A 17,479-nucleotide genomic window follows, 5' to 3' on the forward strand; every position below is an offset into this window, starting at 1 on the left:
GATAGAACTTTTTAAGGAGGTTCGTATGACACTTTAAATTTTTGGCTAGGTTGATTAGGAAGTTAGGGGGCTTTAAATTAAAAATTTTAAATGGGTTTAATAGGTGGGGGTTTAATTTGAAGGGTAACATATTCTGCTTTTTTGTAATTTTGGCAAAGTTTGGTTCATAATTTAAGGAGTTACTACAATGAGAAATTTTAAAGTTAACGTTTTATAACGGTTCTTTAATGACTTTTCTTTAACGACCATTGGTTAGTTTTAGTTTAGTTGCTTATTTAATTTTGAATAGAGGGGTGGGGTAGCTAAAGGGTGGGGCTTATTTTTGACAATCATTAATTAAGTCCCTCTGGTTCAATTTCCTCACCCCTATTAAGGGGTGAGAAATCGGGCCAATCAACTTCAAACACCTTTGCTAACAGATAGGACATTCTGCCATATTAACCGTTGTGCAGTCACCGGATGTCTGTCAGACGCCCTGCGTCAGTTTTTTCAGCGGCATTTTTTTCGAAATTTTTCGAAAAATTTCAAAAAATTCAAGTTCTCAAATTTTTTTCAGCTGCAAAAAATGCAATAAATAATTTTCTTATTGCACGTCAAGTGTACTCGGGGAAAAAAAATCAAGAAAGTGCTGGTGTCTCACAGAAGCCCTGCGAGCTTTCGGTTAGGAAAAATTTCGCAGACGCGATAATCACTATCGTCGATTGCGACCATTGCATGCATCTGCGTTATATTCGAGTTTTCAAGCGATCGCAGCTTTGATTCGCTCTTCTGCAGGTCGATTGACTTTTTTTAAGCCAATAAGTGTATTGTTATCACTCCTGGGCCATAAATATTTTGGTAATACACTCCCCTACCAATCTACAGTAAATCTTTCAGTAAACTACACAGTTGGCTGAAAATAATCAAAGGAAAACTTCTTCTAAAGTTTTATTGGGTATCTTCTGTCTTTGTTGACATTACTGTAACTAATCACAGAATTGTGAAAGGTAAAATTGCCGCGAAAAGTCCCGCCTCCAACCTTCGAAGTAAAATGTAAACAATCGCAATAAATTCGCTTTTTAAGTCGTTTTTTTAGCTCTAAACAACTAATTTAACGTTTTTGACATTAATTTAGGTAATTCGACAATATTTAGGCATGTAAATATGTTTTTAAAACTATCTAGCAATAAATATTCCCGGGAAACTCCACATCCCTATAGTAAGTGTATGGAAGATGTTCTTGCTGTTAATTGGCATTAAAATCTTTATTTCTACACCTATTACACTCTAATTGGTAATTTATATTATGACAGAATCAACTTTCAACGAATGAGAGTGTTTTCAGAGCCATCTGGTCTGGATTTTCCTGCGAAGAACCAATCCACGTGATCAAAGTCAGAATGTAAACAAACGTTAAAAAATTGCTATATTCTATATTTTAGAGCGTATTTTTACTAGTTTGCATGTTATTTGACTTTACTTAGATAAGATTTTTTAACAAAAGCTTCCAGCTAAAAGATTAACCGGGAAACTTATTACTTCCGGATGTTGCGTAATCGCAAAAAAATTAACTGATCGCTTATTATAGTGTATTATTGCATAAAGTGTAGAAAAAAATATATAAACGGTGTCAAATATTTACTATTTGAAGCAGAAATATGTATTGATAAACTTTGCGGCACTGCTTCATGATGACAATTGACGCCTCTCCCTGCTAAGTAATTTGAGAAGTAGTGTGAATTATGGCAATAACTTCTCCTCCGCTCTAGATAGAGAGCTGAAGTTTGTTTTGTTTAAAAGAAAACAGATGTGTCTAGCTAACAAATGTTTCAAATTAAACAGAACGTTTATAGATTTTTTAATTTTTACTTTTTTCCTAAAAAATTTAAAATTTTTAATACATTTAATAATCGTAAACTGTGAGACATTTGCGGCAAAAATAATGAAAATGGGCGATTCTAGCCCGATTTTAAACCGAGATATCGGAATTTATTATTACACTCAGCGAAGTCTTATACTCTGCGAGAAATCGCGTTTGTCCACGCGATAAATAACAGCGACAAATATGTGAGCAGCAGGGGGTCACTGGGTCGAACCCTAATGACCACTTAATCTGCACGGGTCGGGAAGACCCGCTCTCGGTTGTCGGATGGCAATAGGAGGGCAAAAATATGAGTGGGGAGGAGTCGGAAGTCGTGTGGTCAAAGACTACACAGGTTTAAATTAACGAACACATTTAATAAACAACTAAGATAAGACTATACATAAGATAATAAATATAACCCGCGCGTTAAGATATAAATAAATATCTTACTAAAATCTATTCTAACCTAACGCTAGACTTCGAGAGAGAGCTTACGTTAGAGAGAGATCAATATTGGTAAGGGTTTACCTCGTAGGAAACGTTATCACGTCATAGGGCGTTGATAAAACACTCTGTGATCGTCGTCTTGTATTCTGAGGTGTCCTTTGAAGGCTATGTGGAGCGATGTGTATGCTCCGTCGCTCCCAATATGTAGAGTTCTTTCTTAACGAAGTTCTTTCGGAGGTTTCTTCAATCAATCTCTCCGAGGAGTAATTCCATCGTATATGGAGAGAATAGAAAATAAGCAAAGTCCTTTACCTTTCATGGAGCGGCAATTATGAGCTTCTTAGATCCTGAGAGTGCTGGAAGATCGTGCGACGATCGCTCTTGAGGTTTGCAGAGGGGTTTCTTCGGCGTTAGCTCCTCAGCCAAGCGCCCGGAGTAGAAAATTTGACCCCTTTATATACTCTATAGCGTGGGAAAATCTGCTACTCTTTTGACAGCTCTCCAGATTTATGACAGTCTCCCCCGTCATGGGTGACGACAATGCAGACATCGTTTGACCAATTACTGTTAAATTCGTCATCACCTAGGGAGATGAATGACCTTATTTGGTCATTTTTTTCGTTCGGTCGCTGCCGACGTATGAGGGTCACGTGACATCGTGGTCCCTCGTCGATGACCTTCGGACGACGAATGTCACTCTAACTACGCAGTTTATTATCCGGGTTTATTCCTCGGATATTAGGGTGAGAACGGGAGAAACAACGAAAATGATGATGAAAGAAACATATCTTGTTATTAATAAAAACTTTCTTAAAAAGGTCGGATTTTCACAAAAATTTTTCAAAATTAATTACGCTAAAACAAATGGCGCTAATAGCACAATTTTTGTTTCTTGCATAACTATTTCATTTAGGTATTGATGCAAATGCATTTTTTCGATTAAATTTCGAGAATATTTTTAGTTATAAATAAAAGAATTTATGCCTTTTACATCATGTCGTAAATTGCCGAATTTTTGATGGTCCACCCTGTATTTTTTTGGTTGCTTCATTTCATGCACAGAAAACATTTATATCTAAACTATCAGCAAGAAATTTTGATGGATTCTATAATATTTTGAGCGATGTCCATTTTTATATTAGGTGATCGATTTAACCCTAACACACGACTATACCACATCAAAAATTGAAAATAAAATTAATATGTAAAGATCTAAGAAAACTATCTGTTAAATATTGAAAAAAAACATTTTTATGAGTAAAATAAAGTAAAAATTTTCTCAGTCAATTTACAACTCAGAAGAGAGGTGTTGAAAATAGAGTCATAAAACAATTAACGTTTATTGACTTTCGCGGTAAGGGGTAACGCGGGGTCTGATGACAAATTTTTTTGCAGTAGTTAGAAAATTCTACTCACTTCACTNAGTAAAATAAAGTAAAAATTTTCTCAGTCAATTTACAACTCAGAAGAGAGGTGTTGAAAATAGAGTCATAAAACAATTAACGTTTATTGACTTTCGCGGTAAGGGGTAACGCGGGGTCTGATGACAAATTTTTTTGCAGTAGTTAGAAAATTCTACTCACTTCACTTGAAAGTGTAATATTTCTTCCCCATTTACAAACAAATTCGATAGCAATTGGTGAAACAGGAGATAAATTACAACGAGTTGAAATTTGATATGTTTATTTTTTGCGTTTTTTGTATCAAATTACATTAAATTCGATGCAAATAAAGCATTTGCTGTTCGAAAGTAGAGAAAATTGCGAAAACAAAGATGTAATTATAATTTTTGAAGCGAAGCCAATAATTTTATAATTTTAGAAAAAAAAATTGATTCTGTGAGACACCGCGTGAAAATAGTGCGGTCGGTAAGTTACACGCTTTAGGAAGGGTTAAGTGAGCTGCTTCCGGAGCTGTGCGGTCGAACTACGTCAAGCCAACTTTATCACTCGGACAATTGTACAGTACATATAGAAAAGCAAGACTTTTGTGTGTTTGATAAATTAAATACAGTATAATATGCAAATAAATGAAAGACTTACCATTTTGGTCACAGATGATGTTATTGTTGAAATGCAATAATGTAGTAGCGTTATTGTTTGTTTTAATATCATTGAACATGATTAATTTTGCAGGTCTTTTATTTTCGATATGGATTCCAATAAATAATTTACTGCTGTTTTGAGTTTAAAAAAATTGCTTTTTCAAGATAAATTAGACTAGGCATTTATTTGATTCTTCTTTTCCTCGAATTGTGCATATAGGAACACCTGTCTTGAGTGAAAAAATTCAAAACTTAGTTAAATTGTAATGATGATGATATTTGATCGGCTCGTTGCATCATTTGCCGAACCTTATTCAGTTTTAAATACGATAGAATTACAACATCTACGAGGCATGCCGACTGAGAGAAGCATTAAAAAGAAGTGCATCTTCTCATTACTTCCCCTTCCCCAGTCGTCGTATTTACATATGGATTCCAATAGGTTTACTGAATTTTTACAAAATTTCGTATAGTGCATTTTTTATAATATAAAATCGCATCACCTCACAAAGGTTAAAATTAAACGACTCTCGTTTCAAGGAGTAACTAGCAAATGATATCAAGAAAAAAGTTATTTCAAAACCAGAAATTATAGTTCACATAAATTAGATCCTTAAAAATTGTATTTAGTATTTTCAATATTTATAATGTGTATATTTTCATCAAGTACAGAAAAATCAGGAATAAAATTACACATTGACAAGGATTATTTCATTAATACAATGTGTGACCGAAGGGTCAGCACCTCTTTGGTGCCCTGTCAGGATGACACCAGTACGTCTCGGCGGACATGGAAGCCACGTTATTTAGGTCAAGTGAGCGGTCGCGTAACGGAGGATCAGAGTCGAGATAGGAGAGACAACGCACTGGAAGTGATTCCTTTAATAAGTGAGTTGCTGTAAATACGGACACTCCACCAAATACTGTGAACAAGAAATACCAACATGTAGTCAATGCGCCGGGGAACATACATATAAACAATGCCCTAATAAGACTACTAAAACGAGATGTATTAACTGTCATCACAATAAACTGAATACTTTAAACCACAACGCAAGAGATAGCTCCTGCCCTGTCTTTCAACGGGTTAAAAATACCATCATACAACGAACAGAATATGGCATTTAGCAGTAATAACGGTATACGTTTTCTGCAGATCAATTTGGGAAAACGTATTTCAGCAACTTCTCTTCTTGCATCTATCTGCCACAAATATGATTTTATTTTAATACAAGAGCCCTATTGTCTACACAATAATCCGGCATGCTTACCAACTCGCTATTCAATTCTTAAGGGCACTGAAAACTATCCTTGGGCAATTAATGTTATTACTAACATCAATTTTACTATCCTTCATCACAAGATCTTGTCGAATGAATACATTGTATGTAATGAAATTTATTTTAATAACAATACTTACATAATTATCAATATTTATTGTCCACGCGACATGAATCTGAATATTATTATCGACAAACTACAGAATCTAATTAATAAATTTCATAATGCTCGGTTTATCATTGCGGGGGACATAAATGCACATTCACCTGCATGGGGCGGTTATCAGCATGACCACCGTGGAGGCATTTTTGAAGATTTTATAGCCACTAATGGATTACAATTATTAAACAATCCGCTATCCCCTCCCACTTATGTAACTAGTTATGGGGAAACATGGATAGATGTTGCAGTATGCAGTTCAGAATGTATAACTGAGTTAGAAAACTGGAGAGTTCTCGCTGAAAGTAGTCTCAGTGATCATGCTTACATTTCATTTCAGCTTAAAAACAACGGCAGTGCACAAACTGCATCCGTAGATAAGCCTAGGTTTAATCTAGCTCTGGCTGATTGGGAAGGTATGCTCCGCTATCTATCAAACAATCTATTGACATATAATAATATGAATAATATTTCTAACAAAGAAATCATCGAACAAACTCTCGATTCTAATATTAAGACAATTGAACAAGCATGTCATAGATATATTCCTAAAACAAATCCTAGATTGAAATCTGTACCTTGGTGGAATAACGAGCTCACTGATCTTCGAAAAACAAATAATTACCTGCGAAGAAGATATCAAAAATGTCGAAATGAACCAAATCGTACTATATTTAAACAAGAATATTATACACATCAAGTCTTCTATAAAAGAAAAATAAAGAATGCGAAAATACAATCTTGGCAAGATTATTGTACTGCTGCCTCATCCAACCCATGGGGATACCTTACTAAATTATGTACGAATAAATTACGAAAGCAACAAATACTAATAAATAATGACCCTGAAACAATAACGCAATCAACTATTGATACAACCCTTTTAAACACCCTGAAGCAGCGAATGGATAGCTATTGTATCTCAGACTGCGCTGCAAAGGACACCCCTTGGCAGAGATCATTAAGAGAAAACATAAACAAACATATGAACACTGGTAACTCTTCTCAGTTTACTTATCAGGAAATAAATAACGCCATCGGTAGACTAAAAGAAGGAAAATCTCCAGGCGTTGATGGTATAACTGCCAAAATTGCAAAACATATTTGGGAAATGATTCCACAACAACTTGTACAANATGATGTGATTAGACAAGAATACACCATCTGATTGGGAAGACATTGTGGAACATACGACTTCGCTCCATAAACTTTAAATGGTCGACAGTCTGTGTTACCCTAACATCTGTTATAAACTATTAATGGCTTCATCATTGATGATCTTTGACAAAACTCACCATCAAAATAAACTGTGCAATAAACAACTCGACTTCATGAAATCTGAAGGATCTCCACCTGTAATACGATATAAATACAACACGCTCAACAAATTGTCAAATAGTATAAGTTTAGTTCTAAGATAGTCATAAGTTTAGTTTTAATTTAGATTTAGTTAATCTTAATTTAACTTTATTTTATCTTTATGTTTTTTTTTCTTTCTTTATGTATTTCTTTCTATTAATATTGTTAAACAATCTGCATGACAGATTGTAAGTATATATCTACTATGTTACACCAAAAACTTGTATTTCTATCTTAATTCACTACTGTGATATCGATATGTAACTTTATACTAATAATGTACTACTCCGCCGTCTTTTGTTTACTTACAATATGTTAAGCGGTTTCTTCATCTGCGAAATATATTTTGATAAATAATGTGCATATATCTCTCAGCTATGTATTAAACGGTACTGAGAATGCACCTACAGGGTGTTTAATAAAAGAATTGAATTGAATTGAAAAAGTGATTCCTTCGTAGACTAGATTAACGTAACAAATGTTTAATGGGTAATGATAGGGAATATATATCTTACAATATGTTGATAGTAAAGTTCGATAGTAAAGTTAACTGAGCGTTCTCGAGAGAGAGAGTTTACAATTGATATGCGTGGCAATAAATACCTTTTTTGATATCTTGATCTGGATCCAGTCGGTAAGACAAAGTTCGGGAAGGTAGTGTTAAGTCCAATAGTTCTGACTTTTTCCTTTGATATTAGGCGATTCTTGATATTCAAAAGCGAAGAGGTATCCCAAGGAGCACAGATATTATGTAGAAGTAATCCGATGGAAAAACTGGCGACAACTGATTCACTTTGTTGTTCTTGTCTAATGTTGAACTATTAAAATCGCGATACTAGGTCAAAAGGTGATGAGAAAGCGTCTTTATTAGGCCTGAGAACTTAACAGATGTTTAACTCCCAGGTGTAACAGTTGACAGTTATTGAACGAAAGTATAGCTACACTGTGATCTTATGACACCATGGAATGAAAGTATGACTACGATGTGATCTTATGATGAAATGATATAAACACACAGAAAGTCTGGATTTGGATCCTCACATCACCTTGTGCCTTTCTAAAATCCTGCTTGTTCTCAATGGGCAAGATCGATTTTGAGTTAAACAGTTATAATTGATTTTCTCTCTCTCTCTCTCTCTCTCTCTTAGGGTTACAATAAAGTTATATAATTAATATAAGAGTTATAAATTGACAGCCAGATATTTCTTGAATTAATACAGTGCAAAATTGTAAGACTAGATACATCGCGTATAGTCGTGTGTGTTGATATTTATAGTTTACAGTTATTAAGTACTCTCTCTCTCTCGTTATGACAACACGGTGAAAACAAACCACAATAACATAAACATATGAGTAGGTATAAATGTTTATTATTGCTATTAAGTTACTTCAGGTAAATATGCGATTTAATTAATGGTTACAATGATAATAAAACTAAAACAAAAAGTGATGATATATAGCCTATGTATAGAAAGAAATATATGGGGAAAAAGTAATTAGCGTATAGATTTTAAAATGAGGAGTGGGAATAAGAGAAGGATTTCATAGGTTGAGATTAGTGGTGATGGTTGGAATTTCGAGGAGGTTGGGAAAAGGTTGGAGGATTAAGTACATGTAGTAGAAAGGGGGTAGAGGGCTGTCTACAAATAGCGGTGGACTTATGCCCTGTTTGAAATAGGAAAGAAGGAGTTAGAAAAGTCAGAAAAAGCAGGAAGAGGAAACAAAGAAAGATAGGACAGTGTGAAGAAAAGGTAACCAGGGGCCCCCATGGGACCCCACGGGCGTTTACATCGGCTTTATTTAAAACAAGGTAACAATAATACAAACAGAGTGGCTATAAAACATTGCCAAAAACAATTGTGCCCGACAATCTATATCCTGATTTAAAATTTAAACAGAATTTAACAGAAATAAAACAGAAGAAAAGTTGAAATCCAATACATTTTTTTTTTCTTGAAGAAGAGAACCACAACTGGTGGTTTTGCCGATGAAGTATGGATAGGTACAGAATTTGATGTCAATTTGCGTGGAGTTATCTTCCTCCTCTTACGTATTTTTGTAGTTCTTTGACAGAAACTGGACAATCCTTGTCTAAAGCATTATGCTCTGCATTTCCCATTTTATTCTTCATGCAATTTACGCATTTGGCCTTTGTGGTCTTTTCACAATCTTTATATAGGTGTTCTTTATTGCAATGGCTACATACCACCTTAGTTTCCTTGCAATTTCTTGCATAATGTCCATAAGCCAAGCATCTGTAGCACCTGATAATTGGAATGACATCATAAACCTGGCACCTTGTCCAGCCAATATTCATTTTTTCTTCCTTGACCATTATTCCTCTTATCATCTCTGATACCTCTAGTACTCACGTGACATAATTCTCATCTTTCTGAGGCACTGAAAACTTTATTTCCACTTCTTGTTCTACAATTTCTCTCGACATGTTATTCCAGAAACAATAATTTTGTTCGTATATCCGTTTTTTAATTTCCTTCCTATCTAGTTCTTTTGGTACCGAAACCAATTTTACTCTTGGCATTTCCTTTGTTCTCTCTTTCGTTTCCAACTCTTTCACGTTTCTTAGTGCTTCTTTAAGGTTACACAAGTCCTCAGTGCCGCATAAATCCACTGCCACTCCTCCATCTTTAATAGGTCTAATTCTTTTAACTCCTATTTGTGCTTCTGCTGGATCATTCTACTTGTTAATATTTCTCTAGTTTTCTGCGAAATATTTTCCTTTTTCTTGCTATATATAAGGATTGTATATTGCGGAGTTGCTGGTTGCAAATTCACCTTTGGTTGCTTATTGCCCAATCTCAGAACATCACTATATTTTTTAACCTCCTCTATCAGTGGTTTTTGGTTCCCTATTGATTGGCCGCTTGTAAGGCTTGCTCTAATTGAGGAGGGCAGCTATAATTCACAAGTAAGATGAGGGTAATGGGAATGGTTTGGAAGGTTTGGGGTTATGCTTGGGCGAAGTGGATAGCTGCTTGTACCGCATCTTTGCGGTACAAGCAGCTAACTTTGCGGGTTGACTTTGCCATTGACTTTGCGGGTTGTAGTGGTTGGAGTAGTTGTAGTAGTTATAGATGTTGTTAGAGGTGGAGAAGGTTAAGGGGTAAAGCTCTGCCATTCCTGATTTTCGGCCATCCTATAAAGGGGTAATGTTGAGAATGAATTTAAAATTATGATGAAGGCCAAAGAATTTAACAAAGGGTAAAGATATATCAAAACAAGGAACAGGGTGAGAAGAGGTGGTTGGATTTTCTCCATATGTTTCGGAAACAATAGAGCCCCAGCGCAGTATGTGATCTCCTTTTTTAAATTTAATATTGTATCGGAATTGAATAAGAGAGGAAGGTTTATCTAAAAAGTAAAGATGGATAGTAAAGGTAGGATGGTCGGGAAGTTGGGAAAATATTAATAACAAGAAGGACTGGGAGTAACATTCCAAGATGGCAGCCCAAGTGCTTCTTGTAATTTGGAAATCAATTCCTCCAAAGAAAATAATTTCTTGTTGTATAGTGGGAACTTGTGGATGGGAGGCGTTAATATGTTGACAGAGAAAGGAACATGCACCTTCCCACGAACAATTTGAGGAACGGAAAGGGCATAAAAGATGTCGGAAGCTGCAGGATTCTTCATGGATTCGCCGGTTGTCCTCTTGTAGCAATTCCGTAGATCTAAAAGGTTGACCCTTTCCCTACTGCTGGCATGAGAATGCTCTGGCAGAGAACCTGTTTTAAAATATGCCCGGCGTTAAAATACGCTGGTTAGCTTATAATGAATTTTTGTTGACACTATACTTGATAGACATAAGCAGTTTGCGTTATCGTACACTTCCGTTTCTATTTTACATATTTATTCTTGATTTGGATTTACGCGGCAACTTGAGAATTTGTAAAAGGAAGTCGATATTTTTTCTTAAGAAAATGGATGTATTATCTTGTCCGTACGTGAAGTCCGAGCTAGATTTCTTTAAAACAATACCGACACAATTGTCTATAGAAAATTCTATCCCAACAATCGTTTTCCCTATAGCCTCAGTAACTGACCAAACATCTCCTATAGAATTTTTAATTCTAGGTTCGAGTGAAAACTTAATAGATTTGAGCAGTATTTCGATTAATGCTCAATTATCCGTTACCAAACGAAATGGAACGTCTACTTTGGATACTGATCTCGTTACTCCAGTAAATAATTTATTGCATAGTATGTTTTTACGATGCACCACTTTGTTTAATGAGAAATTAGTATCAATGCATATTAACTATCTCTATAAGGCGATAATAGATGCTCTCTTATTTTTGTCTGAAGAAGCACAAAGATACCACTGGATTTTTAAACGAAACCGATCTGATTAAAGATGCCAAGAATGAAGGATTAATCACTAGGTTTAAGACAAGTAGCAAAAGTCAAGTATTCGATTTATATGGACGACTTCATTTCGATTTTATTAATCAACCTAAATTATCGATAAACGACATAGATGTTCGGATAAAATTGGAACGTTCAAAAAGACGCTTTTGCTTTAATGACAAAAAACGATAATTATCAGATTAGATTAAAGAATATTGCGTTAAAAGTAAACAAAATAGAAGTTAGTCCTAGCATATTAATTGGAATGGAAAAAGCATTAGAAAATTCTGTAGTTAAAATGTCTTATCGACGAGTCAATATTAAGGTGTTTACGCTAAGTAAAGGTGTATTGAGTTCAAATATTTCAAATGCAATAATCGGTCAAATCCCAAAAAGAATTATAATCGGATTAGTACGTGCGTTTAACGGACAGATCGATTTAAATCCTTTTAATTTTGAAAATTTTGATTTAAATTATATTTCTGTTATAAAGGATTCGATTTTAATTCCTCTTAATCCTTATACTTTCGATTTTGATGAAAAAAGCTACGCTTGAAGTTATGCAACATTATTCGAACAGATGGGTGGAATTCCCTATGGAAAATACGCTAATATATCGTATTCCGACTACGCGCAAGGATACATGTTTCACGTGTTTGATTTAACTCTTGATAAGGCAGCTTCTGAATACCATACGAGTGTATTAACACAAGGAAACATTAGTATAGACCAGCATTTCTCAAAGTGGGCGATAACACCCCCTTGTGGGCGCTGGAGGCATTCAGGGGGCAGTAGAAGGCTCAAAGAGAATTGGGGAACGTTAAGGAAATATAGAGGGGCGACGGCAGACAAATTTTATATATAAAAATTCGACGGAATATATATAAAATGTTGACATTTTATTTATTTTTTATTTTTTATTAAAGGTCACAACTTGAATATTTCTAACACATTGACTTTTATTTTAGCTCAGCGTTTCTCAAAGTAAGCAATAACGCCCCCTTCCGGCGCGATGAATAGATCTATGATAGAGGCAAAGTATTGAATGGTGACCAAAGGCAAAATTGGGGCTGATAAAAGGAAACATTGCGTTCAATGGTTTCCAGATGATGAGAACAATTTACAGTAAGGGCACAAAGTGTGAGATTCATAGAAAAGTTTTCCTAAGAATATTTCCAATTTTTTTTTCACACAAGAGAAAATGAGTTAGGGGGCGTTGGGTATAACTTTATGGAACAAAGGGGGCGGTGGATCGAAGTTTGAGAATCACTGGTATAGACTTAAAGTTCAAAAGATCTTTACCGGAGACGGTTAACGTCGTGTGCTTTTTACAGTATCGTAATACAATAGAAATCGATCGATCTCGGAATATTTACATTGACTACTAAACAATGGTTACGCTTACTCCATGGAAACTAGCATTAGGAGATGTTGAAATTAGCAAGACATTTGGAGGCATCTATCCGTCGGATTTCTTACCCGAAAAAATCGGAAAGAAGAAAGGATTTATAGTTAATACCGATAACAGTTTAAAGCCTTGACAACATTGGATAGCGATATATTTTCAAGATTCGACGTGTTTTTACTTCGACTCGTACGGATTACCTCCTAAAATCCGATCGATTATAAACTTTATTCGTCGGAATTCGAAACAGTTACGCTGGAATCAATTGAGTTTGCAGGGACCATATAGTTTTACGTGTGGATACTTTTGTCTATATTTTCTCTATAAAATATCGAGAAATCAAGATATGCGAATGTTACAACCTACTACTAAACTATTCAATGATGCTTTTGTGATGAGATTTATACACAATAATTTCCGTTTGGGTAAATTACCATCTAATATAAAAATTAAATGTAATCAATGTAGCAATAGTTTACTCAAATAAAAGTCTATTTTAAAAAAACTAAAAAGGTGTTTTTATTGAACCTGGAAAAAAAACTAATATTAAATTTGATCGCACATATCCGAAACACCATAGAAATATTTTTTTACTCGCCGTTTTTTTTTTAATCTAACGGTTATACCATCTCCATTTCTAAAAAATATTAAATCGTTTAATAAAAACTAAACAAATATATGTGAACCGCCGGGGAGGGTGTAGGTCTCCCGATCTGGCAACAGGTTGTTAAACCTTCTCACTGTCAGGATGGATGGAAGGATTCTGTTACCGCTGTAACGGGCTTTAATGGTTTGGGTCGAGTGGCGGAGGGAGAAGTGTGTCTGTAAGATGACAGGCGATTTACGAGCAAACGAGGACACCAATTTAACAGGATAACAACGATTTATTAGCTACATAGATACAATAACTAATTAATTACAATAACTAATTTCAAAGGGATAAATCTGAGTCCCTGAAACGCGAAGGACCGAGAGAGAGTTTACAAAAATTTGTTCCATATTTCTTTATGTCTTTATTCTTAAGGAAAAAGGTTTTGATATCCAATGGGTTGGTAGGATAAGGATAATTTTTCTTCAGGACACAATATCGATAGGACACAGTATATTATTAATCAGACACAATATTCGTAGGACACAGGTTTAAAAGTGACGGCTGATGAACGACTTTTCCGAGAAGGGGAAGGAAGGGGTTTTTATAAGTTTGGCGTGGGAGAATGGTCAGGTGACCAATTGTTGTGAGGTAAAAGGTACGCGGATGGGTCAAAGTTGTTCCCGGGCCCATGCTAACTATCAACTTTGAAGGTGGAATGTGGGATTAGTTTCGAAATGGACGGATGTTTACTTTAAACGAAAGGGGAGATCGGAATTTTTCCATTTTTTAAAGTTAGATTTTAGTTTAGAATTTAAAGGAAAATTAAATTGGATGTTTAGGAAACTGCGGGATATTAATCGGAAAATTCGGTAAAAATTCCGGATTTCACATTCATTTAAATTTTTTGAAAAGATACTTACCATCTAGAAATAAAATAAGGGTTTCTCCTTTGTAATGAATTACGGTCCAATTATGTTCACTTTTTCGCATTAATGCGAGTGTTTCGGTAGTTAATTTATCTTTTTCTTAAAAGAATGTCTTATTATTCCAAAAAAGTTCATATTGCTTATTTTCAAAAATTTCTAATTTTGTGTATATACGTTGATTAAGTGGGGAAATGTCAATATATTTGAGTATATCATATATATTTTCGTACATCCAGTACGGATGCGGATAATCTAGAAATTAATAAGTTTTTTAAAGCTAACTAAAACAGATATTATATATTTAAAAAATAATTTTTAGTAAAATATAAAAAAATAATTGCTTTTTTTTCTTAAAGAAATCCATTTTCTATCTTCGGTTTTATATCGATTTTTTTTTCTTTTTTTAAATTTTCATATATAATAACCGGGATCCATTCTTCCTTAATTAATTTCATTCCGTGATAGTTAACTATACCATTTTTTAAACAATAGCGTTCGTACGTTTTTATTTGAAGCATGGAGTTCATTTTGTCCGAGATATAAGGACAAAGAAAAAATAAGAGTATTTATATTGGTCAACGATTTTTTTTATCTACCTTAAGATTACTTATTTCTGGCTAAATGTTTTTTCCCTTCAAGACTTTCCACGCAGATATTAAGAAACTTTTTATACAATTAGATAATTGAATGTAATATGATTATTTCTTTTGAGACTTTCCACGCAGATATTAAAAACTTTTGACACAAGTAAATAATTAAACTTTTTATTAAGATGTTTATTTTTTTCCACTTGATGCGTCTTATTGTCTCGGATCTTCAAGGTTTTTGTTTATCTCATTAATTAAACGCTAAATTCACATTCGTTTTTACTATAATTATTAACGCAAGAGAAAATTCACATCCGTTATTAAATATTAACAATGTCAAAGGGTAAAATAAGCCTTATTATCAAAGGATATAAAGCCAGAGAAATAGACAAATACATTCATTAGTTTATCAACTCTCTCTCGCTCTCTCTCTCTCTCTCTACAAGTAAGCAAAAAAGATGTCTATGAAAGGAAATTTAGATTTTTTATTTAGATTTGATTTTTAAATAATGATTTTAAAAGATTTGATTTTTTCTTTTTGATGCTTTAAATTGTAGATTGTGACAGGAAGGAATCAGACATGATTCAAATGATCTCAAGGTAATAGTAATGATTCACTAGGAAAAAGTAAATGTTTTAATTAACAACTTTTTTAAAATAGGTTATTGAAGAATCTCTAGAATGGTTAAATGGATGGGGAGCATTCAGATTACAGATTGGAAGCAGTGATCAAAAGGGATTTTTGAGCCACCAGACAGCAGAAAATCTATGCTTGACGCTGACTAGTATCTTAGCACTCATCGAACAATTGCTTCCAAACTCATATTATATCTTGACAGCTCACTTTAATCAGGACCCATTAGAGATAAAACTGACTTAGTGCAATAATTATATAATTTTGTATTAAACTCATAACTTATGTTTTCTTTTCAATTGGCGTTTCTTTGGAATTATAAGACAAGGAAGTGGAAGCGATTCTCATCCCACAACAGTACAGTTCTTATACCTGTACAGACTGATGACTGTATGGTTTGGTTAGTCCTCCCAAACGAGCATCAGTTCAAACTGATCCTGGATCTATCTTTATTACTTTAAAAAATCTTCTTCATAGTCATAAAAAACCATTTAAAGATGTTCAAGAACAATTGGAAGAACATTTAGAAAATTTGCTTTGTAATCCAAGCCTATACTATGGAGATCATAGTGATAGTGAATTATTAGATCATGATTATTGCGCACCAGAAACATTTAAGTTTATCGTACATTATTTAGGACAGGGGTGGCCAACGCGAGGCCCGCGGGCCACATGCGGCTCGCGGAGCTAGGTCAAATGAACATAAATGTTAACTTTATTGTACATATCACCAAAAGAACATTAGAAGAGTTAAAAAGGTTTGGAAGAGTTCTATGAAACGTATTTGGACAAGGATATTTATCCTGCGTTTTACAAACATGCTCTGTCGATGTTTTCGCTATTTGGAAACAATTATGCGTGTTAGCAGGTTTTTAGTCGCATGAAGTACATCAAATCACAAGTGAGAACACGAATTACTGATGTTCATTTGGAAAACTGCGTGTAGCGACATCAGTCGAGATCAATTTTGATGCACTTAGTTCTGTAAAAGAAAGTCAGATGTCTTACTTTTAAATATTTTTAAATTGTCTAATAAATATGTTTCTCGGTTATTAAATAAATGATTCTCGGTTATGTTTTATTTACTTCAAAAAAATAAATATATATATTTTTTGTGTTTTTTTTACATTTAATCAGGCAAGTGTTTGACCGCGATCTTGCCCATTTGGAAGCAACGATGTGATTGAATCTGTAGCACGATTGTTTGTTTACTTTAATTAACAAAAAACAATTAGGTGCGTGGCCTGGCAGGAAATATTATTTCTTAAATTTGGCCCGCCTGCTAAAAAGGTTGGCCACTCCTGATTTAGGAGGTTATATTGTTTATCGTCTACTGCCATTACTCGGTTGTCATAAATGCAAAAATAACTTAACAGCAAAACCTGAAGACGCTGCACCAGAGACGACATTTGTAAGTTCGCCGACATCCAGGGGAATCGTTAATCTTGCGTCAGGATGATCTAGGGCAGGGGTGGGCAACCTTTTTTATAACATGGGCCAGAATAAATTTTACGTTTTTTCCGTGGGCCATAGTAGTTAATTGACACCTTGTGACCTGTAAATTTTTAGTCTGCAAATATGAAATAAATAAATAAATAAAAAGAAATTAATTACTACAGTCGACCCCCCTATAACACTGTTGATTATTCCGTTTTATATGAATTCCATGTTGTATGAGTCACTTAGATTTTACAAATGCGTGTGCCGGGCTGTGAACGGCTCACCTATTTGTAAAATCTAAGTGACTTTAAACACAATAAAAACAGCACTATGTAGTTGGATACGACAGACATTACATTTTCTAATTGCATAGCTTTTGCACATAGATTTTCTTGAT

At 34.3% G+C, this 17,479-nt stretch overlaps 1 protein-coding gene across 1 annotated transcript; it reads left to right on the forward strand.

The window, feature by feature from the left end:
* The first annotated feature begins 5,784 nt into the window (after window positions 1-5,784).
* LOC111627550 lies at window positions 5,785-6,942 on the forward strand. The gene has a single exon (XM_023371149.1). It carries the CDS (start codon window positions 5,785-5,787, stop codon window positions 6,940-6,942), a length of 1,158 nt encoding a protein of 385 aa, XP_023226917.1.
* The last annotated feature ends 10,537 nt before the right edge of the window (window positions 6,943-17,479 follow it).

This window comes from Centruroides sculpturatus, unplaced genomic scaffold, assembly GCF_000671375.1.
Source record: "Centruroides sculpturatus isolate CEXI.00-Female unplaced genomic scaffold, Cexi_2.0 scaffold363, whole genome shotgun sequence".
Classification (NCBI taxonomy): Eukaryota; Metazoa; Arthropoda; class Arachnida; order Scorpiones; family Buthidae; genus Centruroides; species Centruroides sculpturatus.